General features: G+C 43.8%; 1 protein-coding gene across 2 annotated transcripts in view; it reads left to right on the forward strand.

Moving 5' to 3' along the window:
* DHX9 (DExH-box helicase 9) overlaps positions 1–25,761 on the forward strand; it is a 31,395-nt gene that overhangs the window by 2,569 nt on the left and 3,065 nt on the right. The window contains exons 3-25 of one of the 2 annotated variants that reach the window (XM_054165086.1): positions 1,599–1,710; positions 2,501–2,613; positions 3,018–3,163; positions 6,200–6,246; positions 7,917–8,050; positions 8,602–8,691; positions 8,787–8,948; positions 9,168–9,245; positions 9,918–10,109; positions 10,633–10,774; positions 11,599–11,681; positions 12,827–12,983; positions 13,800–13,897; positions 14,623–14,836; positions 15,215–15,309; positions 15,447–15,520; positions 16,199–16,351; positions 17,979–18,139; positions 19,758–19,869; positions 20,497–20,658; positions 20,786–20,913; positions 22,594–22,823; positions 25,289–25,404. In XM_054165086.1, coding sequence (XP_054021061.1) covers positions 1,599–1,710; positions 2,501–2,613; positions 3,018–3,163; positions 6,200–6,246; positions 7,917–8,050; positions 8,602–8,691; positions 8,787–8,948; positions 9,168–9,245; positions 9,918–10,109; positions 10,633–10,774; positions 11,599–11,681; positions 12,827–12,983; positions 13,800–13,897; positions 14,623–14,836; positions 15,215–15,309; positions 15,447–15,520; positions 16,199–16,351; positions 17,979–18,139; positions 19,758–19,869; positions 20,497–20,658; positions 20,786–20,913; positions 22,594–22,823; positions 25,289–25,404 — 2,999 coding nt within the window. Of the gene's footprint in view, positions 1–1,598; positions 1,711–2,500; positions 2,614–3,017; positions 3,164–5,089; positions 5,204–6,199; positions 6,247–7,916; positions 8,051–8,601; positions 8,692–8,786; positions 8,949–9,167; positions 9,246–9,917; positions 10,110–10,632; positions 10,775–11,598; positions 11,682–12,826; positions 12,984–13,799; positions 13,898–14,622; positions 14,837–15,214; positions 15,310–15,446; positions 15,521–16,198; positions 16,352–17,978; positions 18,140–19,757; positions 19,870–20,496; positions 20,659–20,785; positions 20,914–22,593; positions 22,824–25,288; positions 25,405–25,761 lie in introns of those variants that run through there. The other variant, XM_054165087.1, reaches the window with a different exon arrangement.

The raw sequence follows: 25,761 nt of genomic DNA on the forward strand, positions 1-25,761 counted from the left end.
TATATGAGATAAATAGTTTGATCAGTGGCAGCAGCATCCCTGCCTCATTAGGTCAGGTGAAGCCCTGTGGTAACTGGGCCAATACTGTTTCCGAGGCACCTGTTTCCTGGCAACACAATGTGCTGTGTGGCTGGGTCCTAAGTAGGGGTAACATGTTCTGTGTCTTAAAAAAAGCAGAGGTGGTGTGTTCAGGTAGTTAAATGTGAACATCTCAGAATGTGAAGAATTCAGATTGTTAAGATAACCATGGTTTGGTCATTTCCTGGAAGTACTGTTGCCTTCTGACAGCTTTTTGTCTGGGGGTGTGGTTAGAAAGTACATTTGACTTCCCTTGGATATATGATACGTACCATTAACTGTTCTTGTTCTCTGGGTGATATTACAGTTGCTGCACATCAGTAAGTCAGGCCTTCTTGTTAGAATTGTAGAATTGTTTTGGCTGGAAAAGATGTCTAAGGTCATTGAGTCCAACCATTGACCTAACACCACCGTGGCCATTAAACCATGTCCCAGAGTGCCACTCATTTGTTGAACACCTCCAGGAATGGTGACCACCTTGCTGGGCAGCCTGTTCCAGTGGCTTACCACTCTTTTTGGTGAAGAAATTGTTATTAATGTCCAACCTAAATGTCTCCTGGTGCAACGTTTTATCACTTGTTACTTGGAAGAAGAGACAGACCCCTACCTGGGTCCAACCTCCTTTCAGGGAGTTGTAGAGGAGCAGCGAGGTCTCCCCTCAGCCTCCTTTTCTCCAGACATAACAATCCCAGTTCCCTCAGCTGCTCCTTATAATACTTGTTCTCTAGACCTTTAACCCACTTCATTGCCCTTCTCTGGATGTACTCCAGCACCTCAATGTCCTTCTTGAAGTGAGAGTCCTAAAACTAAATCCAGTATTCAAGGTGTGGCCTCACCAGTGCTGAGTACAGGGAGGCAATCCCTGCCCCGTTCCTGCTGGCTGTACTACTGCTGACACAGGCCAGGATGCTGTTGGCATTTGTGGCCACCTGGGTACACATTGGCTTCTTTTCCACTGAACAGCTTTCCAGCTACTCTTTCCCAAGCCTAGAGCATTCATGAGATTGTTGTGACCTAAGTGTAGGACCCAGCATTTGTCCATGTTGAACATCTCACACAGCCTGTGCAGGTCCTTCTGTATATCTTCCCTCCAGCAACTCAGTGCTACCACCTAACTTGGTGTCATCAGCAAACTTACTGAGGGTGTACTCAATGCCCTCATCCAAATCATCGATAAGGATATTAGAGAACTGGATGCCAGCTGGATTTTAGCTCCATTCACCAGCACTCTGTGCCTGGCTCTCAGCCAGTTCTTAACCCAGTAAGATGTCCACCCATCCAAGCCAGCTTCTTCAGGAGGATGCTGTGGGAGACAGTGTTGGTGGAAATGCTTATTTAGAACACCCACAAAAAGCCAAATATTCAGAAAGTGTATTCTTTTCATTTTTTAAAAGAGATTACTACTGGGAGTAACTATTGCATAATGATCTCTAAACTGCCTGAACAGTTTTTTAGCTAAATAGTAAAAAGACTTTATTCTGTCCAAATATGCTGATAATTCCCTTCATTTTCTCTCCTAGCCTGCAACCGGTGATGCCCCTGATGAACAAGAAGCACCTAGAGATGCTACTGGTTCCAGTTCCTCTTTGGGTGGACCTCTTCCTCCCCATTTGATTCTAGAGGCTGAAATAGGTAAGACTGTGAAAGCTGACTCACGCATACGTGGATGTAACAGACATGTAGAGATTTGAGTGTGGGTTTACCTCCAAAATAGCCTCAGTGTGCAGACAGAAGACAATCAAAAGTCATTGTGGTTGTGAGGCAGAGGTGTGAGTGACTGCATGAGATCCGAGAGACTGCTCATGTCCTGTCAAGGTTGCCAGGCAGTACCTCTGCAGGCAGTACCTTTCTATTGCTAAGAACATGTTCTGGGAAAGTGTGGTAATGGTTGCAATAAGCAGTGAGCAATCTGGCAGTGTAGGCCTAGAGCCTGACATGGTGGTAGGCCGTGTCCAGCATGGGTGCAGAAGTGGCTAGCAGTGTAGCAGAACAGTGCTGTGCCTGCACTGTGTAACCAAAGCAGGACGCTGGTAGCTATAAACACAGAGAGTTCTCTCAGAATAACAGGATGCACACGTGCATCAACAACCTCGCGTGGTATTGCTAGTTTAACCAGTAATCAATAGTAGTATGGTGTGTGGTCACTTGTGAGGACCCAGTGAAGCCATGCCAGCAATGCTCTCCAAGTTTATATAAGTTGCAAAGGTTCCCTTACTATGCACTTCTTCTACACACTTCTTATTAGCCTGTCTGCACTACTATCTGTCCTGTACTATGCTTGCACTATACTCGAACAACACTGGAACAATAAAGGAACAATACTAGATCATATTGGTCAGCTGTATTGATTCCCCTCTCTGTCATCCTCTTTAGGAAAGTTATTTTGGCTTTGTTTTGTTTTGTTTGTTTCCCCACGTGGTAGGCAATGGCCCAAGTGCAGCACCTGGAAACTGTGGCAGTCACGGAGCTCAGTGGGATCGGGGTGCAAATTTGAGTGATTACTACTTAAAGAGAGAGGAGCAAGAAGTGCAGGCAGTAAGTCATTCTATGTAATTCTCCTTTCCTTCTTAAACAGGTATTTTTTCACTCCCTTTTACTTGGTTTTAGCATTTATAATCAAGCTTGCAGTTTTCATTTGATATTTTGCTGTTGGCTGTAACTTAAGCTGCCGATTTGCCTGTTGACTTTGAACAAAGGCAACTTGTTCAAGCTGAGAACAAGATAAATCACTGCAGATGCTGTGAATATCCAGTGGTACAGCCATTTTGTTGTGAAAGTAAGGAAATGCTGAGAAGTTTTGAGCATTTTCTGTAATGAAGTATAAACTGTTTGATAGCATCTAGATAGTTATTTCAAAAATTTGTGAGAATGATTAAGAATTAAATCTACTAGAAAGTAGAAACAAGTACTGTTTTCTTTCCCCCCCCCCCCACTGCTAGACCTCAGAGTCAGAACCAGACTCAAATGCTGATCTTCATGGGAACTGGAACCTGGAAAATGCCAAGGCACGTCTGAACCAGTTTTTCCAAAAGGAGAAGATTCAGGAAGAATATAAATACACTGAAATGGGGCCTGATCACAACAGGTTTGGTTGTTTAATCATCTCCTGCATATCAAGTTTTAGAAACTTTTTTGGTGACAGTGGTAATCACACTTAACTTGGGCTGCTCCATAGTGCCCTTTGAGAAACCAGTGCTCTTCATCAGGGCCACCTGCAGCCCTAAATTCTGAAGTAGGGGTCGATGAGCCTTGCTGCTGAGATCTGAGTGACTGAAGACTTTGCTGTCTGATATTTTCATGGATGTGCAGCTTTTAAATGATCGCTGTGCTAACTGTTGAAGTGGTGTTCTGACTGGAAGCAGTGCTCTGGTAATTGTGTGGCTGCAGTTGCCTTTGTATGTTTTGAGTAAATCTGAAATATGCTTACATTTGCTTATGTAGAAATGTGCTTTAAGGACATTTTACTTATATTTTTATTAGAATTAGCTTTTTTTGGTAGTTTGATCTTCCACTGGAAAAATTAGTTTGGAAGAATCTGCCCAAAGGAGTTTTCAGGCTCTTTAATTCTGGTTGAAACCAGCTGGGTATTACTTTTTTTTTTTGACTTTCTGTCTATTCCATCAGAAAAATTACATGTTTCTGCCAAATGGAAGTAACACATAACAGACTGTGCAGAAAGGATTGGTCTTTTTAGGGTTTTTACCCCTGTTTGGAATAGTCTTTACAAATCATCATTGGATGACATTGTATTATTTCTTGTGAAAGAGAATCAAATGTTCTGGTCAGGAACAATGACATGCTGCTACTGCTGGATTCTGGGGTATTTGTGTTATAAAAACTTGTGTTCTGTGAGAGTTATTGTTTTTGAAAGACAAGTGACTTCTCTAATTGCAGTCTTTCATGAGAGTTTCAATTGCAGGACTTCTGGTATTCTCTTGTTGTGGAGTTTTACAGGCATTTAGAACATCAAAAATATGTGTATTGGTGTCAGAAAGCTCTAATTTCTTGTGCAAAACCTTTCTTCAAGTCTCTTCATCTCCATTTATGTCCTCAAGCAAGGACGTTTCTTTCCCTTAAATGACAAACATAAATTAGTATGTCTAGTAGTAGGAATTCATAGTTCTTGAGGGCTTCTTTTCTTCTGCAACTCTCAAGATGATTTGTGCAGCTCATTTTGCTAGGCCTTCTTCAGGTAAAGCATTAAGCCCCTATGTTGAAACCCCTATCAGCTTGGACAGAATGAGATGGCCACTGATGACAGTATGTTTCTCAGCCCACTTGCTGTTCTTCCAGAGAGCATTCAGTTTTACTCCATCCAGGAAAGCTTGTGTGAAGTGCCCTGGATGGAGTAGCAGAAGGGGGAACTAACAGTCTGCTGCAAATGATCAGATAGGCATGAAACAATCCATGTGTGTTCTGGTGCTCATTGAGGGAGGGCAGACTATTGGATTTAACGCTTTTGGTGTAACAGGAGACACATCATTTCAGATGATTTTGGAGTTTTGAGGACAGCAATATGGTTGGTTGGGATTTTTAAAGATATACCAGTTGCATGTATCCTACCAGTCTGATTACTTTTTAAAAGTAATGGTCTTTATAGCAAATGTCAGCCTTGCTCTCAGAGATTTTTAAAGGAGAAAGGGTTTTTTGTTGTCAGTTAGCCATAGCACATGGTATAAGAACTCAGTAATAACTAGAGAATTTGAATTTGGAAACTTTGCTTTAGTTAAAGAGAGGAGAGCATGAACTGTAAATATAAGCCTGGCTGTCCTGCTACCCAAGTATGAGCTGAATATTAGGGGATGGGACGTGGCTTTGCTCTTTTGGGGTTCCATCCATGGGATGCCTCCGCCTCCTTGTGTTCCTACTGAAGATGGTAGCAGTGAGCGACACCAAAGATCTGTGCACGTTCACACATGGGCTGCTGAGGCTGTGCTAAGCAATCACATGGGATTCTGCTGCCAACTGATTTCTGGTGTTGCTGTTCTCCCCTTAGGTGGAGGAGAATGAGATTGAATGCTGACTGTAGGCCTGGCTGAGAAACATACTGTCATCGGTGCCTTAGTTGGCTGTTGTGTCCCTGAAAGCCAGTGGCCTTTGACCCATGAAGCCACTGTGCCTGAAGGTCAGTTCACTGCTAGTACAGGAAGGAGTTCTAACTTGAAATTTAAATCCCTCACTTAACCTTTGTTTGTTTATTTGCTTACAGCAAGAAACGAATGACACAGATGCAAGGCTCTGCCTGCAGCTGTGCCAGTGCCAAAGCATAGTTCAGAGAGGATCTCAGGCAAAAAAAACCAGTCACACATCTTAAGTTACACTTGTCAGTTTAAATGCTGGCTTACAAGAATTCAGCTTTGATTTTTCACCTGTGCAAATACATATTTTGTGATTCTTAAGAACATGGATCTTGGTTTCCATTGTTCTCTGCTGATGTATGGCTTTCCCATTGTTTTAAACCCAAATTAAAAGCGCAGTGACCTTTGAATCAATTGGTTATGTGCCTCCTGGGCAAACTGTTGCATTTGCTGCACAGAGTTGCTTTGGGTTGTATGCTCTTCCCAGAGAATGGCAGTGAGGGCTGCATGAAAATTCAAGTATTCTGGCTCCTTCTGTGCAGATACATTCAATGGTCTTTGACAAAATAACCTGGTTTAGTTTGGTCTGTGCTCTTAGCTGGCCAAATGTGTGGCAAAGGCCAGGGTAGCTGTATGTTGCATCTGAGTTAATAAACCTAGGCTGCTAGTGGGTTATGTTAGTATAACGTGGGATAGTTTATGGTGCAGAGGGGTGCATGTGAATGTTACTTTAACTTAGTGTTTGCTTTACAATTGTGACCTTAGCTTGGAGCATATTTCCCAAGAGTGGCTTTAAATTTCAGTGCTGAAGAGTGACTTTTGCAGGACTCTACTTAAACAGATCTATTGATGGCAAGTCTGCTACCTACTAACTTACAGTTAGGGGGACTAATAACAGTAATGTTTTACCTTGGTGGTTGATGAGTTGAGAGTTTCTGACTGAGGACACAGTGATCTTTGCCTAGAAGAATTGGGAAGAGTGGATATTTTCCCCATGTCAGCTCTTGATAGTTGTACCTTTGTGTTCTTTCTATCTCTTACAGGAGCTTTATTGCAGAAATGAACATTTATGTGAAGCAGCTGGGCAGAAGTAAGTGTTCCTAGTTGGTTTTTGTCTTAGGAGTAGGTGAGTATTGGTACACCTTGTGGGTGCAGTCTTTTGTAGTTAGGTGTTGGAGTCAGTTGCAGAGCGAAGGTTCATGTTTGTTTCCTGATACGAGTTGTGTGCTGTGCTTGTTACATTCTACTGCCTATGTGCTTCCACTGACCTTTCTTCTTGGCACAAAGAAATGCTCATGAGATACAGCAGGTTTTGTTTGTCCTAATTACTTGTTCTTCACATGTCTGAGAAGGCAGGTGTCTGGTAGTTCTGAGGTAATAAGCATGTTATCCATACCATACCCATTTATATAGAGCTTGCTGTGAAATTTGTGTGATGTTGATGGGTGGTTTGGGATAATCTTTGTTCCTTAGACACTGAACGCATTAAAAACTTTCATAGGGGAAGTCAGTAACATTCCCCAGTGAGTGTGAGTCAGCTACTGAAGGGACCTGGTTGAATTTTCCATTAGAACTCTGAATTTCATGGAATCGTAGAACTGTTTTGCTTGGAAATGACCTCTAAGCTTCTGGAGTCCAACCATTGACCTAACACCACCATGGCCATTAAACAATGTCCTGACGTGTCATGTCCACACGTTTCTTGAACATCTCTAGGGATGGTAACTCCACCACCTCCCTGGGCAGCCTGTTTCAATGCCTGACAACTCTCTCAGTGAAGAAATGTTTTCCTAATATCCAACCTGAACCTCCCCTGGGACAATTTCAGGCCATTTCCTCTCATTCTATCGTCCTTTCAGGGAGTTGTAAAGAGCAGTGAGGTCTCCCCTCATGCTCTTCTTCTCTGAACTCAGTTGCTCCTCAGCTGCTCCTCACCAGATCTGTTCTCCAGACCCTTCATCAGCTTCATTGCCCTTCTCTGGATGTGCTGCAGCACCTCAGTGTCCTTGGAGTGAGGGGCCCAAAACTGAACCCAGTATTCAAGGTGTGGTCTCACCAGTGCAGAGGGACGAGCACTTCCCTAGTCCTGCTGGCCATACCGCTGCTGAAGGTGGTGGCCTTTTTGGCCACCTGAGAGCACTGCTGGCTCATGTTCAGCTCACTGTCAACCAGCACCCCAGATCCTTTTCTGCTGGATAACTTTCCAGCCCCTGTGTCCCAAGCTTAGTGTTGCTCGGAGTTGTTGCAGGACCAGGCACTTGGCGTTGAACCTCACCCCATTGAACTTGGCCTATCGATCCAGCCTGTGTTGGTCTCCCTGCAGAGCCTTCCTATCCTTCAGCAGATCAGCACTCCCACCCAATTTAGTGTTATCTGCAGGCTTACTGAGGGTGCACTCAGTTCCCTCATCCAGGTAATTGATAGGGCTATTAAAGAGAACCAGCCACATCTCTGAGCTCTGGGGAACACGACTTGTGACTGGCTACCTGTCGGAGTTAAATCCATTCCCCACCACTCTTTGGCTGAGGCCATCCAGACATTTTTTTATGCAGCAAAGTGTACACCCAATCAGGCTATGTGCAGCCAGTTTCTCTGGAAGGATGCTGTGGCAAACAGTGTCAAAGGATTGACTGAGATTTGAGACACTCCCTGTGGAACCTGTCCAGTGTGAACAGCCAGGAAGCCCATTTCAGTGCATTACCTTGTGTGGAAGCTGTTTGACCATTCAGCTGCTACAGCTCTGAACTTTATGTGCTGCAGGAATTTTCGGTCGTGAGCATGGATCAAACAAGAAGCTGGCAGCCCAGTCCTGTGCCCTTTCCCTGGTTAGACAACTCTACCATCTTGGTGTCATAGAACCTTATTCTGGACAGACAAAGAAAAAAGGAGAATCGGTGAGTTTGGGAGAAAGGTTAGAAATGGTTGCTTTCATTGTAGTAACACAAGTACTCCCTTGTCAAGATGAGTTCCAGTTTGCTCTCCATATTTAACAGATTTCAAGTTAATCATCATTTTGATTCTTTGGAAATACAACTTTGTGTCTGGGTGAATGGAGCAGTAAACTAGTTGTACAGTCTCTGAAACAGGATTGGTATCAACTACTTTTTGCAGTGTACATTTTCTAGAAGCTTAATTCTCTTTATGCCTTGTGCAGTTCTTGGCTGTTTGGAGTCATTCTTTGGCCTGTGGTGTTTTTTTTCTTTTCAGTTACAAATTTTGGAATGTTTTCCTCTGAAATTAAACTCAGGGGTTTAAAATGTTCTGCAGATTCCTCTTGGATGAGAAGCAGCAAAAATGTTTCAAGAATGAAAGAAGGCCAAATAGGGCCATTGGTTCAAAATGCACAAAGGAGTTATGTGATGGTTCAGTATGTTCTCCAGTAGCAGTTGTGACTTCTATTTGTCTGTTTGTGTATATCAACATGTAGTTTTTAAACATTTGACAGATGGAGCCCTATGATGTGTTGCTGTCCCCTGACTTAGAAAGTCAGCTGCAAAAAACTATGCGGGAGCTGTCTCTGGAGACTGTACCTTTGGTGAGTGTGTGGTTCAGGTACTCCAGGATCTAACCTCAGGCCTGCTTGTTTAATGCATTTATCTTTCTCTGTCCACTTTGCTTTTGGATTTATAGCCCGAAGATCCCAGTAATCCGGTTTCGATTACCGTTGGAAAGTTGGCCCATTTTGAACCATCACAGAGACAGAGTTATATGGAAGCTGTTCCATGGTCACCACCTCATTCCAACTGGAACCCTTGGACTGGCTGCAATATTGATGAGGGGCCTCTGGCAAATGTAAGAGAACTTTAAAAATCAATTTGTTGTTTGTTTTCCCCATGCTACCAGAACTTGTGAATGCTTTTTCCCCTGGGATTTAAAATACGACACAGTCCAAAGGAAGTCACTTAAAACCTCCACCATGCTGGGGTTCCATGTGCCTGATTTTATATTGAAGTTAAGATACAGATAAGCAGAGGAGTCAAAAAGTCTCTGAACAATGTCTTGTCTTTGCAGCTTGCTCCAGAGCAAATCAGCATGGATTTGAAGAGTGTTTTCATGTACCGTTTGGAGCATGAGGAAGAACTGCAAAGAGTAAGTGCTTCCTGTGGCAGGGCATGCTGCTGCTGCTTATTTCCTAGAAGAGGCTGAAGATACTAAGTGCAAAGTGTGTCAGACTGGATTTCAGTGTTAACATGCACTAAGTTTTCAGAAGTGCTGGATGTTAGACTGGGATGGATGTGGCACTGCTAAGACTGAGGGAGCTGAGGTTGTTTAACCTGGAGTAAAGGAGGCTGAGAGGAGTGGCTCTCTGCAACTCCCTGAAAGGAGGCTGGAGCCAGTTGGGGATTGGTCTCTTCTCCCATGGAACAAGTGATAGAATAAAACAGCCTCAGGCTGTGCCAAGGGAAGTTGAGGTTGGACATGAGGAACAATGTTTTCATTGTGAGATTGAGCCCTGGAACAAGTTGTCCAGAGAAGTGGTGGAATCCCAATCCCTGGAAGCATTCAAAAAATGTGTAGATGTGGTGCTGCAGGATGTGGTTTAGTGGTGGTGGACTTGGCAGCATTAGATTAGTGGTTGGACTTGATGATCTTAAAGGTCTTTTCCAACCGTAACGATTCTACGGAAATGAAAACAAAACCAGCTCTGATTCGTTCTTAAACATATTTACCTGTGTTGCTGAGTGAGACAAAACATTGGTGTGGAGCAGGATAGGTTGATATTTGAAGCTGTTTGGAAATGTGCTGGATATTTTTTTCCAGATCCAGGAAGAGAGAGACTCCTTACCTGTGAAGAATTTTGAAAATGAAATTCTGCAGGCGGTCCAGAACAATTCTGTTGTCGTCATTCGCGGGGCCACCGGTTGTGGCAAAACCACACAAGTGCCCCAGTACATCCTGGATGAGTACATCAGAACCAACAGAGCTGCAGAGTGCAACATAGTGGTGACACAGGTGAGGAGTCTGTTACAAACATCAAATACCTATCAGGATGCATTGAGAAATCATTGCAGGATGTCAGTCATGAGAGTATCATGCAGTAGTATGTGTAGAAGAGGGCTCAGTGTCAGTCCCTGCTGACTGCAGGGGGGGGTTGCACTAGGTGACCTTTAAAGGTTCATTCTAACCCAAACCATTCTGTGATCTCTGATCATGTATATTTTCATTTGGAATGTTTTCCTCTCCTCTATCTACAGTTGGGATAATCTGGCTTGTAGCTTCCCTGGTGAAAGGTTCTTTGCAGACTGAGGATAAACCATCTGGCAAAGGCCAGCTCCTGGTTCCCATAGATCTTATACCCATCCCTCCTCTGATTTGATGTGCAGAATGAACCATTTCAGAAGAACCCTGCTGTTACAGATAGCAGTCTAATGACTACTCTGTAAAGAAGTCCTAGGACAAGACTCTTAGAGCATTTATAATTTGCTTTCTTGGATTTGATAAAACCTGATCACTAGAAACCTCTTTCCTCCCTCAGCCCCGCAGGATCAGCGCTGTGTCTGTAGCAGAGCGTGTGGCATATGAGAGAGGAGAGGAACCTGGGCAGAGCTGTGGGTACAGCGTGCGATTCGAGTCAGTGCTGCCTCGGCCCCACGGCAGCATGCTCTTCTGCACTGTAGGTCTGTATGGCTTGATTTGGCTTTGGGGCTGTTTGCTCATGGCTTTGAATCCTTTGGAGTTAGAAGACAGGGGATCTGGTCAATGCTCATCAACAGCTAAAGAGTGGGGGGCAAGAGGATGAGGCCAGATGCTTTTCAGTGACAGGATGAGGGGCAGTGGGCACAAACTGGAACCCAGGAGGTTCCATCTGAACAGGAGGAAAAACTTCTTTGGTGTGAGGGTGTTGGAGCCCTGGAGCAGGCTGTCTAGAGACATTGTGGAGTCTCCTTCTCTGGAGAGATTGGAAACTCACCTGGACATTGTGATCTTGGGCAGCCTGTTGTGGTTGACTCTGCTTTAGCAGGGGGGTTGGACTGGCTGATCTTCAGAGATCCCTTCCAACCCCCACCATGCTGGGATTCTCTTAGTGGTTAGATTACATTTTTCAGAAAGGTTGCATAAGAGATGAAAAAGGGTGCTTTGGGTAGAAGTTTGCTGACAGTGCCGTGCAATGAGAGATTAAGATTGTTGTTCAGAAGTGTGATAATACAGGTATAATACCATGCAGAAATCATCTCCTGGAGATAAAACTGCTATATATTGATTGCCCTTAAAAGACAGAAGGGGAAGCAGCACTGAAAGGAAGAGCCTTTCTAGCAGTAGTACTTCATGCCCTCAACATTGTTTGTACAAATGGAAGCCTGACAGTTAGAGATGGTGCTGTAAAAGGTGCTGGGCAGCCTGCACACTCCTTGATTTTTGAATCTTGATGTTCTTGATGAAGTGGCAGGGATGGGGAGGATAGAGCTATTACTTACAGCAACATTTAACTACTCTGTTTAAGGTGTTCTTCTGAGAAAGGTGGAGGCTGGGATCCGTGGCATTAGTCATGTTATTGTTGATGAGATCCACGAGAGAGACCTCAATGTGAGTTAACTGATGCTTATCCTCTTTCTCTGGGTGCTTCTGTTCTGTTGAACATTGCCTGCATTCTGGTGTAATAATAAACATGAAAGGAAAATGCATTTTGCTAAATACCATATATGTGTGTTTGCCACCTTTGGAATGATTTTTAGCACTTCTCATTCCCTGGCTAAAAGAGCAAGGACTTACTAAAATAGAATAGAATAGAGTAGAGTAGAATAGAATAGTTGCTGCCCTATCTCTTTTCTCTTGGGAGGATCTCCGTCAATGGCCTGCTCCTCTCTGGAGAGTAGAACACCATGGTACAAGGATGTGGGAGCATGCTGAATGTCACCTTGCTTTTGGAGTGCTTTTCCTACTGGCAGCTCTCTATTACTGTGAGGGAACAGCACTGGTATTCACAGGAGCTGCCATCTTGATAGTGACATGTTGAAATTTGGGTTTGACACCAAAGCCAGTGCAAGAAGTTGAGAATAGACTTGGGGGAATTGTATATAGTGTAAGAAATGGGAAACATTTTCTGTCCCCTTGATTGTTCTGTGGCAAATTTGCCACACCAGCAAGACAGACTGTGCAGTTTTGACACACTGTTTAAGCTTGTTTTGTCAGAATGTGCAGATTTTTCTGATCTCTTCATCTCTTTAGTTTGTATTAATAATGCAAAATACAAGTTCCCAGCTTTGAAATATGCTTGTCATGTTATCTGTTGAACTAAGGGCCTGCCTAACTCAATGGCAGGACTAAATTAATGTCTTTAAACAGAACTATAAAACTTCACATGCACCTGCATGTATTTGTTTTATCAGCTCTGGCTCCTTCATACCTGAACCAAGTTTAAGAAGACTTTAGGTTGCAATGCATTGTTAGGAAAGAGTCAAACTGTTTTGGACTGCTTTTCTTGAGTGTGTTTCATTCTGGTAAAAGAACAACTCTTCTTTACACTGAAAATCCTAAAATTCACCTATCCCAAGAATTGCAGTACTGGCAAAATAAAGCCCTACAGCTGTTTCTAGTTACAGAGTGTCGGTGTGGTAATTGTTACATCTCTTTCCAAGCTAAATACGTGGCTGTGTAATTCTGGTCTCTTGGGAAGATGTTGCTTCTTATGTGTAAGAAACGAATGCTATTGTTCTTCTCTTTCTGTGCAGACTGACTTTCTCTTGGTGGTGCTGAGAGATGTAGTCCAGGCCTATCCTGAGATCAGGGTTATCCTTATGTCTGCCACCATTGACACTACTATGTTTTGTGAATACTTCTTCAACTGTCCTATCATTGAGGTCTTTGGAAGAACCTTTCCTGTCCAAGGTAAATGATTGGTTGAACTTGCAAAAGCTGCCTTCATTTTTATCAGCCATATGCTTTAAGATTATGGGCATGTCAAGACCCACGCTTCCTTTGCGCTGTCATGTCTTACAGTGAGGTTTAGCCTGTGCAGAGAAGTCAGTAACACCAAGTCTTTACACAGAGCCCTTGCCTTTAGAAACAAAATAAACAATGTGAACCCCTATGAGGGCCCCAAAGATGATCGGGGGGTGGAGCACCTTTTCCCTATGGGGACAGGCTGAGAGACTTGGGGCTGTTCAGCCTGGAGAAGAGAAGGCTCCAAGGAGATGTTAGAGCAGCCTTCCAGTATCTGAAGGGGCCTACAAGAAAGCTGGAAGGGACTTTTTACAAGGGCTTATAGTGATAGGATGAGAAGAAATGGACTGAAGCTTGAGGAGGGCAGATTTAGACTGGAACAGGTTGCCCATGAAGGTTGTGGATGCTTCCTCCCTGGAGGTGTTCAGGAACAGGTTGGATGGGGCCTAGAGCAACCTGGTGTAGTGGGAAGTATCCCTGCCCATGGCAAGAGGGTTAGAACTAAATGATCTTTATGGTCCTATTCGATTCAAACAATTGTATGAACCTATGAATCTTCAAACCCTACAGCACAAAACCTGAACACTCAAACACTGCCACTTGGGATAGATTCTGTTGGAGAATGAGATGGTAATAGTCAGGCTTTGTTGTTTCAGAGAGTTGTCTGTGAGACTAGGAATAATGGAAATAGCTTTCAGGGAGCCAATATTGAAAACAAACCAGCCAGTGGTCAGTCCTGGTAACTACTGCTTGTCTTTGCAGCTTATTTTCTGGAAGATTGCATTCAAATGACTAAGTTTGTTCCTCCACCAAAAGAAAAGAAGAAGAAAGATAAAGATGAAGAAAATGAAGATGAGGATGTATGTTTGACTTTTTTAATACTTAGAATTCAACAAGTGCCAGTTAGGGCTTGTATCTCAAGTGTAATTCATTCAGCATTGTTGAACTTCACCTTTTTTTAGCAGCTTTCATGTTTTTTAGTTTCGAAGATGGCTCTTAACTTCAGAAGTTGAATTTTCTCATTGCCTTTGTAAACTGGAGAATTTCTGCTCTTTGAGGCTAAAAGTCTCATGTTTTGTCAGCCTGCTTCTTTTTCAATGCTTTTAAAAGTGAAAAGATGACCTTGGAAGAAGAAACAGACAAATTAGCTTGGTAATGTGTTTTCAGGGTGACAGTGTAGATTCTCTCCCTTCTCTTGCAGTTGATATTGGTAGTGCTTACATCCACTGTCAGGAAACTGTAGCTTTCATGATAATATCTTTTAATTTGTAGATCTGAAACTACTGTTTAGGTCATGTTCCCCATGACATGTTGCCCATTCATCTGAACAGAAATAGTTGGATAGCTTCCTGCTGCCAATTTGCATTAAGTTAGAACTTAGTGCAATGGAATTAGAATTCCATTCTGATATTGGAAAACTGGGGAGGCAGTACTTGTGGTGCTTATTGTGTGTCACTGTGATCTGTGCCTGATCTTCTCTATCAACTACTCCTCTATCATTTAACTATTTGTCTGTCCAGTCAGTCTTCACAGTTGAAGTGAAATAATTTATATGACTTCTTTTAATGTTGTCTGTTGTTTGTAGGCCAACTGCAACCTCATTTGCAGTGATGAATATGGCCCAGAAACAAAGCACACCATGGCTCAGCTGAGTGAGAGAGAAACTTCTTTTGAACTGATTGAGGCGCTGCTAATTTATATCAAGACCCTGAATGTCCCAGGAGCTGTGCTTGTTTTCTTGCCTGGATGGAACTTGATATACACAATGCAGAAGCATCTAGAAATGAATCCACGCTTTGGTACAAGCAACTGTGTTCTGTTCTGTTTCATAGGATGAGGGGTAATGGCTTCCAACTGGAAGAAGCTGGATTTAGATTAGACATAAGGAAGAAACTTATCCCCATGAGGGTGGTGAGGTACTGGAACAGGTTGCCCAGAGAATTAGTGAAGATTCCAAGCCTGAAAGTGTGGGAAACCTGTGGGGTTGGAACTAGATCCTTAAAGTCCCTTCCAGCCCAAATCATTCTCTGCCTTTTCCAAAGGCAACAGCTGACTGTGCAAAGATGAGCGTTAGATGTGTAGTTTAGGGAGATGGATTAATTTATCCCTAGAATGAATGGGTAGAAATGATTATGTTGTACAAAGCAGAAACTGACCTACTTCTATTCATGTTGTAGGAAGCCAGCAGTACAGAATTTTACCTCTGCATTCTCAAATTCCTCTGGAGGAGCAGCGTCGAGTGTTTGATCCTGTGCCTGCGGGAGTGACAAAAGTACGAGAGGCTTTTGTGTGTGGAGGGTGGCATGCTTTGTTCTCTTGTGCTGTTGTGAAATGTCTTGCTGGCTGTTTTGTAGTCCTTTACTTTTGCAGACTGAATATATTTCAATGTGCATTTCCTGTCTTTTATAGGTTATTTTATCTACCAGCATTGCTGAGACTAGCATTACTATCAACGATGTGGTCTATGTTATAGACTCCTGCAAGTGAGTTCATGAGGCAGCTGTTTGTCTTGTAAATCCTGTTCTTTGGAATGCAAAAAAAGTTTTCTGAGCACACAGAACTGCTTGTATTCCTGTAGCCACACAACTGAATTTGAGGACTCAAGACAAATTAGCATTGTCTTTAGCTATCCAGCACAGTTACAAACCCCACTGGCATTTCAGTGGGCTGGCTTTGGTCAGCCACATTCACGCTGGCACTATTGATGTGAGGTGTCACTGAGTCTCCATGCCTGTTTGAAATACATAGCCTGCCAAAGGAATCCTAAGCATTCAGTGCAGACTGATGGAAGGGTATGGGTTTTGTAGTTCGTTGCAGGTCCTGTCTCTGTGTGTGTTCTCTGAGCAGATTACACATAGGGTCCTCATTAATTGCATGAGAATTTCAACCTTTTGAGTCAGTTGTGAAAACTTCACTCTGTGCATAGCTTAAGACTATGCATGGAGTGAAGTTTTGGGGCTCTATAAAGATTGTGATACCTCAGCTTCTAGAGATGCCAAATTACTCAAAGCTTAGCTAGTCAAACGGGTGGCTTGCATCTTAAAAGCAGTGTGGCTGCAAGGAGTGAAGTAAGAACAGATGTGGCAGGACTTAAGATGAAAAATGTAATCTTCTGTGTGTTAGAACATCTGATCTGATTGTGGGGTTTTTTCTTTTAACAGACAGAAAGTGAAGCTGTTTACTGCTCATAACAACATGACAAACTATGCCACAGTCTGGGCATCCAAAACTAACTTGGAGCAGCGGAAAGGAAGAGCTGGACGTGTGCGTGCTGGGTTTTGTTTCTATTTATGCAGCAGAGCTCGCTTTGAAAGGTGAGGCTGTGATCTCTAGAAAGAAAATAATCTGAGGTTTCTCCCAGAACTGTTTTCTGCTACTTCTGTTCCAACTGGGCAAATGGTTTCAGGAGGAACAGAGAGGAGAGGCGCAAAGTCAGTGCATGATGGATACCTTGTTTCTTTTGCTCTAAAGAAATTATGAAGGCTTTCCCTGCAACCTACAGACTCTTTCAGGAGAAAAAATAATGCTGCTTAGGAAATGAGGCAAGGCAGAAAAGGCCCTTATAATGAGGAAAGGAAATGAGACAAGGCAGAAAAGGCCCTTGTAATGAGGAAAAGGCTGTAGTATGCTTTCAGTCGTTGCGGGCACCTAGCGTCCTCACATAACAGGCAGTTTTGTCATGGAAGTGGTAAAAAGCAGGGAAGACAAACGTTACTTTTCCTTCCATCCCCATTTTGTAACCAGAAAGCCCCCTCCATGCTGCTCTAGCACCTTTCCTGCTGCTGCAAGTTTTGTCCTCTTCAATCTGCCAAGCACTTGCTCAGTTTGCAGAGCCATGGAAATAATTCTGCTGGTTGTAGAAGTCTACACAGCTGCTACACTCAGTGTTTGATCTCTCTCATGGAAGTGTCAGTGTCCTTTCCTCAGCTTGCCTAGAGTGTAGCAGTGTTTTGATGTTCAACTTCTTGTAACCTCTGAAAGCATCTGTTGGTCAAAAACTTTCCTTAAATTGCTCAACTGTATTTAGAGCAGCTGTCTAGTGCAGTGGTGGGGGTTTCATTTAAGAATTTTTGACACTGAATTTGTTTTAGGCTACTGAAATAATCATGGAACTCAGTTACTTTAAGGTTACCTTCCTTTAAGGAACAAAACCAAAATACTAACTCCATGATGTCTGGGAAAGAGTTTATGGGCTTGTGTAAGTAATCAAGATATTGTCTAAATCAGGTGCCAGCTGAATGTGGATTCCTGTTCAAGGTGGTTTGAAACCTCTTCTAACTGTCTGTTGCTCAGTGCAGTCATTCCTAGGAGTTGATATTTCAGACAGCAAGCTGCAGGGCCACCAGTGATACTGTGCTGAAGATTTAAGAGCCCACTCTATCAGGTCTTTTTACTACAAGAAAACCATCTTTGGAAAGCTTCCAGCAAAAATACTTACTCTTCTTAGTGATCAAAGGAGAAATGTGCACAAGGAGTTGGGTGGTCTGGAATTGATAGATAGACAAGTAGAAAAGTGCTTGTATGTAAGGCAGGTTGAAAGCAGGTTCTCTCTCTCAGAAGTGGAAGACCTTCTTTAGCAAAGTAGGAATAGCAAGGGGGCAGGTGTGGGGCTGAGCACAACCATGCTGAGAATCAGGGTCTTCAGCCATGCAGATTCTCTGTGTGGTCAGCTTATGCTGGAGTCCACACCAGGCAGTGGTGATGGGAGCACTCTGCCATCTGCATTTCCATTGTAAATTTACCCTGAGATAGGAATTGAGAGGCATAGGAGATAAATACTGGCAGAAGATGGTTATGGGAGCACAGTGATAGCTGATGAGTTGTCTGGAAGGTGGTATTTCCTTTGAGGGGAGGGAGATGATGCCAGTGGCATGACCTGTGATGATGGCCAAAACTTGTGTTCAGAAAAATGTGAGTTTTTTGGTTCCCTTCTCATTCCAGACTCCAAACTCACATGACACCGGAAATGTTTCGAACACCGCTTCACGAAATCGCTTTGAGCATCAAATTGCTGCGGCTGGGAGGAATTGGCCAGTTTTTGGCCAAAGCAATAGAACCACCACCTTTGGATGCAGTGATCGAAGCAGAACGCACACTAAGAGGTATTGATGTTTGTCCACAAGTCTGTGTGTTGGTGAGGCTTGGCTCCAAGTTGTTTCCTACATGTAATGATCACTTGCAAAGGGTTTTACCATCTCTGGTGAGGTTCTTTGTGTAGTAGCTTGCTGTCTGGAACAGCAAGGAGGTTTCCTGGATGCATCGTGTGGGTGGCAGTGCCTTCTGCAGCTGAAGAAATACTTAATTCCCAAGTGCAAGGTCATTCCTTTAAGAAACTTGAACCTTTAAACTTAAGGCTTGTTTTGTTATTCTACTTACGGTAGCTTCCAGCTTCCTGTTTTCCAGCTGTGGTACTGCTGTGTATGACACAGGCTCAGTAATTTTGCCTTAGGCACTGGACTGGAAAGGTACTGAAAAAGAGAAGTTAGTGGTTTATTGTCTAATTACAGCTTTGTACAATTCCCTGACCTCATCTCAGCATTTTGTCAAGTAATTAAAACTCCAGATTATGAATATGCAATCATCTGTCCTTCTAAAACAGGAGAAACTGAGGTGGGGGGGTTAAGCTGTCTCCGTAGTTTTCTTCAAGGAACTATCTAGAATATGAGTAAAATGAAGCAGGAAAGAACCTTGAATCGATGCTTTAGATTTGAAACCGTGATCTCAAATCACTAAATAAGTCTTTCTTAAATTTTTTGAGAACTGAAATACCTATTTGATTGTTGACTTCATGAAAAAATGGTGTGAGGAGCCTGCATTGCCTGTATACGGGAGGGAGATCAGAGTGAAGAAGATAGCTGGAAGTGTGTATTCAGGTTTAATCACTTCCTGCTCTAAAGCTTTTTAGTGCTTTTCTTACCCTGCAGGCGAGAAATGCAGAGCCAGGGAAAAAGGCAACTGTCAGCTTTAACATAAAGAAGGTGTTTCTATGTGTGCCTCAATTTTCTGGCTATTTAGCCTGATAAGTAACTAAAGGGTGGGGAGAAAGAGGATGGGGCCAGACTCTTCAGAGGTGCCCAGCAACAGGATAAGGGACAGTGGGCACAAGCTGGAACCTAGGAGATTTCCCCTGAAGAGGAAGAGAGGATGTGAGGGTGCTGAAGCCCTGGATCAGGCTGCTCAGATTGGTTGTGGAGTCTCTTCTCTGGAGAGATGACATCTTTAACTCCACTGGTTGGCAGTGGTTTGATCGTTTTGAGGATGAGCTCAAGTGAAAATCCTTAGGTAATAGAAGGAGGCAAAGTCTGTGGAAGAGAGAGTCTGTGGGTGTTCTCCTTTTGATGAGCAGAGGGCTGTGTGATTTAACAGTTGCAGTGAAAACACTGCAGTTGGCTGTGGTAAGGCTGCTCTGATTTTCATGAGGCAGAAATTAGGTCAATCATGGCAAATACAGGGACTTGAAATAAGCTTAATAGTGAAATAGGAGTTTGTACAGAAGTGAACTAAAAAGAAATGGAAAAACGAGTATGCAATGAGTGCAGTTGTGAAGGAGGTAATAAAACATCTGTAAAACCTCAGACCAGTTTTGAAAATCAGGTTGGTAGTACTGTAAGCAATACAGATGAGATTGTATTCAAACCCAGTTATTAACTTTCTGGCTTTCTTACCTAAGGATTTCTAGGATTAGGTAACCATCTTGAATAACAAGCGATTTTGTTGCAGAACTTGATGCCTTGGATTCCAATGATGAGCTGACACCTCTTGGAAGGATCCTAGCCAAGCTTCCCATTGAACCTCGTCTTGGCAAGATGATGATAATGGGCTGTATTTTTTAGTAAGTTGAGTAGTCTCAGTGGTGGTGGTCTTGTTTCTCTGAGTTCCTGAGCCTCTGGACATGCACTCTACAGCTAGACAAGCAATAAACGCTGTAACTGGGGATAGAAAACTCAATAATTGTGAAAGCAGAATGCCAATAACTTCTAGAGCAGAGGGATTAGTCAGGAAGTGCAGAGTTAACTGCAAGGGACCAAGAAAGGCTGAATACTGAATTAATGAGATACTAAATACTTACTGTAGCAGTGAGCTAGTGGTGAGATGTGAAGTCTGACACCTAGATAAGAAAAGTGAATCCCCATGTTTTGCTTTAGCAGAAGTAAGGATCTGTTATTTGTAATTGTGATGGCTGCAAGGTCCTTTTTACTGGAAGGAGATGGTATGTGGACAGGAATAGAGGAGGGAAGATGGATGCTTGTGAACACTAGTTGTTATGAAAGTACTGGAATTGGAGCTAATGGTTGTCACTGCTTCCAGAGGAGTGTTTCTGGAAGAACTCTGGTAGATAAGAACCAAATTACTGAGGTGTCTAGCAGAAAAGTTTTCTCTAGTATCACCAGCCTGTAATAGCTGCTGGCAGCAACGTTGTGAATGAATCTGATCCTGAGCCTTTTGTGGTTTCTTTCAGTGTGGGAGATGCTATTTGTACCATCTCTGCAGCCACCTGTTTCCCTGAACCTTTCATCAATGAAGGCAAACGCCTGGGTTATGTCCACAGGAATTTTGCTGGGAGCAGGTTTTCAGATCATGTTGCTTTGCTCTCTGTTTTCCAGGCCTGGGATGATGCAAGGTATAGTGTCTTGACTCCAAATTTGGTGAGAAGTGGGTAACAGGGTGAGCAGTTCTGTGACTAGACAGCTAGACTGTCACGCTTCTCCTCCTGCACAGACTTCTAATGCACTCTGTTTGTTTTCTAGAATGGGTGGTGAAGAAGCAGAAAAAAGGTTTTGTGAACACAAAAGGCTCAGCATGGCTACTCTGAGAATGACTTGGGAAGCAAAAGTCCAGCTGAAGGATATACTTATCAGTTCTGGCTTCCCTGAAGGTGATTCTGCTCAAACATAGTAACTGAATGATTGCATGTTTCATTGTGAGATGAGAAACAGGATAACCTGTGATGAGCACAGAAGCAGAGAGGCTGACAGGATTTGCAATAAAGCTGCTATGCTTTCACAGCTGTGTTCAGGTGGCATTTTAGTGCTGTCTCATTCTCTTGGAGCTGTCTGAACCAGAGCAGCTGTGGTGACTGTGTTGCAACACAAGGAGATTTTGGAGGCTGAACTTAGGGCTGCAGGATTAAAAATCTATTAAACAACTCCCCTTAGGGGCTGCATCAAGAGAAGTGTGGCCAGCACGTCAAGGGAGGTGATTCTCCCCCTCTACTCAGCTCTGGTGAGACCCCACCTGGAGTACTGCCTCCAGTTCTGGAGCCCCTATTACAAAAGGGATATGGATGTGTGGGAAGGTGTCCAGAGAAGGGCCACGAGGATGATCAGAGGGCTGGAGCACCTCTCCTATGAGGACAGACTGAAAGAGTTGGGGCTGTTCAGTCTGGAGAAGAGAAGGCTCCAAGGTGACCTTATTGTGGCCTTCCAGTATCTGAAGGGGGCCTACAGGAAGGCTGGGGAGGGACTTCTCAGGATCTCAGGTAGTGATAGGACTAGGGGGGATGGAATGAAGCTGGAGGTAGGGAGATTCAAGCTGGACGTGAGGAGGAAGTTCTTCACCATGAGAGTGGTGAAGCCCTGGAATGGGTTGTCCAGGGATGTAGTTGAGGCCCTGTCCCTGGAGGTGTTTAAGACCAGGCTGGATGAGGCTCTGGCCAGCCTGATTTAGTGTGGGGTGTCCCTGCCCATGGCAGGGGGGTTGGAACTAGATGATCCTTGTGGTCCCTTCCAACCCTGACTGATACTATGATACTATGATTTTCTTCCTCCTTCACTTGAAGTGTCTCCAAAATGTGCTGTGCTTTCCTTCCCCTTTTCATTAGCCCTAGTCTTTGTGATCTGAATAGTGTGCTATGCACCCTATGATTTTCTGGGTTTATGCTGGAGGAGAGATGTACAGTAGTGTCATATATTCAGTTTTCTATGGAAAAAACACCAAATTCTTAAAGCTGACCAGGTTCTGATTTTGCCTGCCATCCCTGAGGAGCTTGCTCAGTTAAATGGCATGGCTGGCTGCATTCAGCAGATGTTTCTCTCTCTCTTTTTTTCCTTCTCTGTTGTTTTAAATTCCTTTATTTTTAGTTTTTTTAAATCCTCATGCCGCTAGGATCATTGCTGCATTTATCCTTAACTTTATTTCTGGGCAAGATGACCTGGAAACAAGCTACCAGACACTCTGGGGAGGTTTGTAACAAATAAATTCACCAAAACATCCATTCTGACCTCCCCCAAATGATCTGTCTCCAAAACAAATGTCAGTAAACACGCTGTGGTACAGCACATTCTGGGCAAACCCCTCATTCCTTGTTGTTAAAGAGCCTGGAAGAGAAAAATACCTCTTTGTAGTAGTAGTTTTCAGCTTTTTGCTCTTTGTGAATGCATTGAACAGTGAATGTAGATCCAAAATGCTTCCAGTGCAGAGGTCATTTGTAGAACAGATGCACATCTACCAGTGGATTGACTCAGAAAAATGCATTGATCCAGGATCCTAAACAGCTCTGCTCTGCTGTCCTACATGGCCTGTGGATGTGAGCCAGTTTTCTGTTCTCTCTCAACAGAGTGCTTGATTACTCAGCCGTTTAACAACACTGGACCAGATAATAACCTGGATGTTGTAATCTCCCTGCTTGCTTTTGGGGTCTACCCCAATGTCTGCTACCACAAGGAGAAAAGGAAAATTCTTACCACTGAGGGGCACAGTGCACTCATCCACAAGTCATCTGTCAACTGCCCTTTCAGCAGCCAGGACATCAAGTATCCATCACCCTTTTTTGTGTTTGGAGAGAAGGTAAAGGCTTGGCATTTGTTCTTGATCACATGCTGCCAAGTTGGCTGAGAGGCTCTTCTTGGTAAAGAAACTGTAAGAGAAAAACTACACTGTGCAGTATTTAGCTTGTTGGAGGTGGGGGGGAGTGGTTTGGTTTTGGAGTGGGTTTCTTTTGTTTGGTTGGTTTGGTTTTCAAAAAATGAACCTTTTGTGGTCATGGTGTCACTCAGCCCTCCAGTAACTTCCAGGCAACCCTATTCAGTAGAAGCTGACTTGCATAGGAAGTTGCTGTGAGTGGTGTGAAAATGGCCAGGTGATAGAGAAAGATAAAGGTCTACATTATTACCATCTTTAAGAGATTGCTTTAGAAGTAATTCCAAACTAATTAGGCACTATAGAATTTTTGCCCTTATCACCTCTGCTACTTATGAATCCAGAGAGAAAATGGGAATACATAAGACAGCAGTGAGGTGCTCCCTTTCTGGCAGATAGGTAGTTTATGAGCTCCTGAGGGCAGCTCCCATTTCCTAAGTATCTCACAAATCCCCTGAGATGCTTTCCCCAGGGCCCCATGGCCTTTTACTCCATCCCATATTAATTTTGTCTACTCAGCACACATAAGAGCACACATAAACCCCTGTGTGCTCTTGTGTCCTCTAGTGCTGACCATCAAGAAGGCAGCTGCTCTAGGTTGCCGTTTGCTCAAGGAGCAGATGAAGGTAGTGCCTTCGTGTAGGACATAGCTGGCAGACAGTCCTTGGGCTGCCAGCCTGTACACACAGCACTTAAGTCCAGCACAGTGCTGGCGAGGTCCTGAAGCATGTTGTTGCCTGTAGCTGAAACCAGCTGTGCACAACATCCTTGTTCCTTCAGCCTAGGAAGTGCTGTAAAGATGTTCTTTAGACTAAACATTGAATTAGCAAAGCCCCTTGCTGTAAGAAGAGCCTCTTAAGATATCATAGCAGAGGGGGTGCTGTGGGGGGGTTTATTTGTTGCCTTGTCCACACTGGTTAGTTCAGAATTGCAGTTTGTTTGTGCTGATTTTATATCCTCAGTCCTTTCTGCTGACATGCAGCTTATTTTGGTAACCACTTAATTTCTAATAAATGGAGTCTTGACTCCTTTGGGCACAGGCTGAGCACTCAGCTGGATACTCTGGATTTCCACATACATAGTTTAAAGCTGTGGTGAGGCTTTGTCTCTTCTTCACCCTTTATGACAGGATCCCACGTGGGTCAGGGCTTTGGTCTACTTCAACCATAAGTGCACTCTTCTAGAAACACCAAAAGACTTTTGAACTCAAAAAGCTATGCTTTATTTGATCAAAATTAGTAAGTTTTGTGTCACAAATCCTGTGAGGAGCAGCTGGGAGAATTGGGATTTTTATCCCAGAGAAAAGGAGGCTGAGGGAAGACCTGGCTCTCTACAGCTCCCTGAAAGGAGGTTGGAGTTGGGTGAGGTTTGGTCTCTTCTCCCAAGCAAAAAACAGTAGTATAAGAGAAAATAGCCTCAAGTAGCACCAGGGGAGGTTTAGGTTGGGTATTAGGAAAAATTTTACCCCAAAAGGGTTGTCAAGACCTGGAACAGGCTGCCCAGGGCAGTGGTGGAGTCCCCATCCATGGAGAGGTATAAAGTCTGTATAGGTGTGGTGCTGAGGGACGTGGTTTAGTGGTGACCTGGCAGTGCTGGATTAATAGTTGGGACTCTGTGATCTTAAAGGTCTCTTCCAACCCAAATAATATAAGGATTCTATAAAATACGCATGGAAAACTGAGAGTGGGTAAGGCAGTGGCTTAATAGTAGCTGAGACAGCACTGGGGTATAGATTGGGATGAAGGAAGGATTTGGATTCCACTGTTTCTCTACTCATGTTTACCTACTAAAAGAAAGTTCCTCTCTCAGGGCTGGTTTTCCATTTCCCCTGCAGTTTGGCATTGAAAGTTCCCTGCCCTGGCCATTTTTCTGCCACAAGTTTCTGTCTTTCAAATGTGTAGTTCCTTCCAAACAGGAGGAAATCTTCTCTCTGAGGACAAAGTACAACAGATTCTGCCCATCACTATCCAGTGTGAAAGAAAGGAGGGAGAGAGGCAGCTGTAAGGGTGGGAGGCTGAAATCCCAAGTACTGCTCTTGAGTGCCTCTTCCAGATGAAGGGCTGTAGCCCATGTAGTTGTTGCTGTTATCTCCAGCTCAGGTCAGCTGGCTCAGTGTTGTCCAAGTGCTCACTTCAAGCATGAACTTAAGGTCTTGTGTCTATAAAATGACAAAGTGGGCTGGTTGCACAGGTGCGTAGCAACATCCGAATTGGCATCTGTAGGACACTACTGAGGAAGCAACGGGAGCTTTTCTTCACAGCTCTGTACCTAACATAGGGTTTCCTAGCACTGTGTCTGGACTTTTTGTGTTACTGTTTGCAAAATCCTCTGGTTTGAGTAGCCACAGGAGGGCATAGGGGTCACTTGGAGTCATGTTCCTCTTCCACCCACAGATCCGAACACGAGCCATCTCTGCCAAAGCGATGACCATGGTGAGCCCGCTGCAGCTGCTGCTCTTTGCCTCCAAGAAGGTCCTGTCAGATGGGGAGCTCATTCTGGTGGATGACTGGTATGAACCCTCCTTGTGGCTCATGATAGGTCTGTGAAAGGACACAAGGGGCAACTGCTAAGACAGACATAAGTCTTTACAGGGCAGGAAGCCCAGAGCAAGCCATGGGAGCTGTGGGATGCAGGTTATGGGGAGGACACTACCTATGCTTCCTGCGAGGAAGGGAGAGCTTTGTATTGACACCGTTTGGGGCAGATTAGCTGTTTCAGCTGAAAACATCCCTCCAGTTTCATAAAACCTGCTGGATTTATGCCCTTCAACTGGAATGTTGAATGGGAGGTACTGTGTATTTTTCACCTCCTCTTCAGCCGGCAGGAGAGAAATGCTGAGGATTTGGTTGCCTCTGGCAGCATGCAT

This window comes from Dryobates pubescens, chromosome 11 (genome assembly GCF_014839835.1).
Source record: "Dryobates pubescens isolate bDryPub1 chromosome 11, bDryPub1.pri, whole genome shotgun sequence".
Classification (NCBI taxonomy): domain Eukaryota; kingdom Metazoa; phylum Chordata; class Aves; order Piciformes; family Picidae; genus Dryobates; species Dryobates pubescens.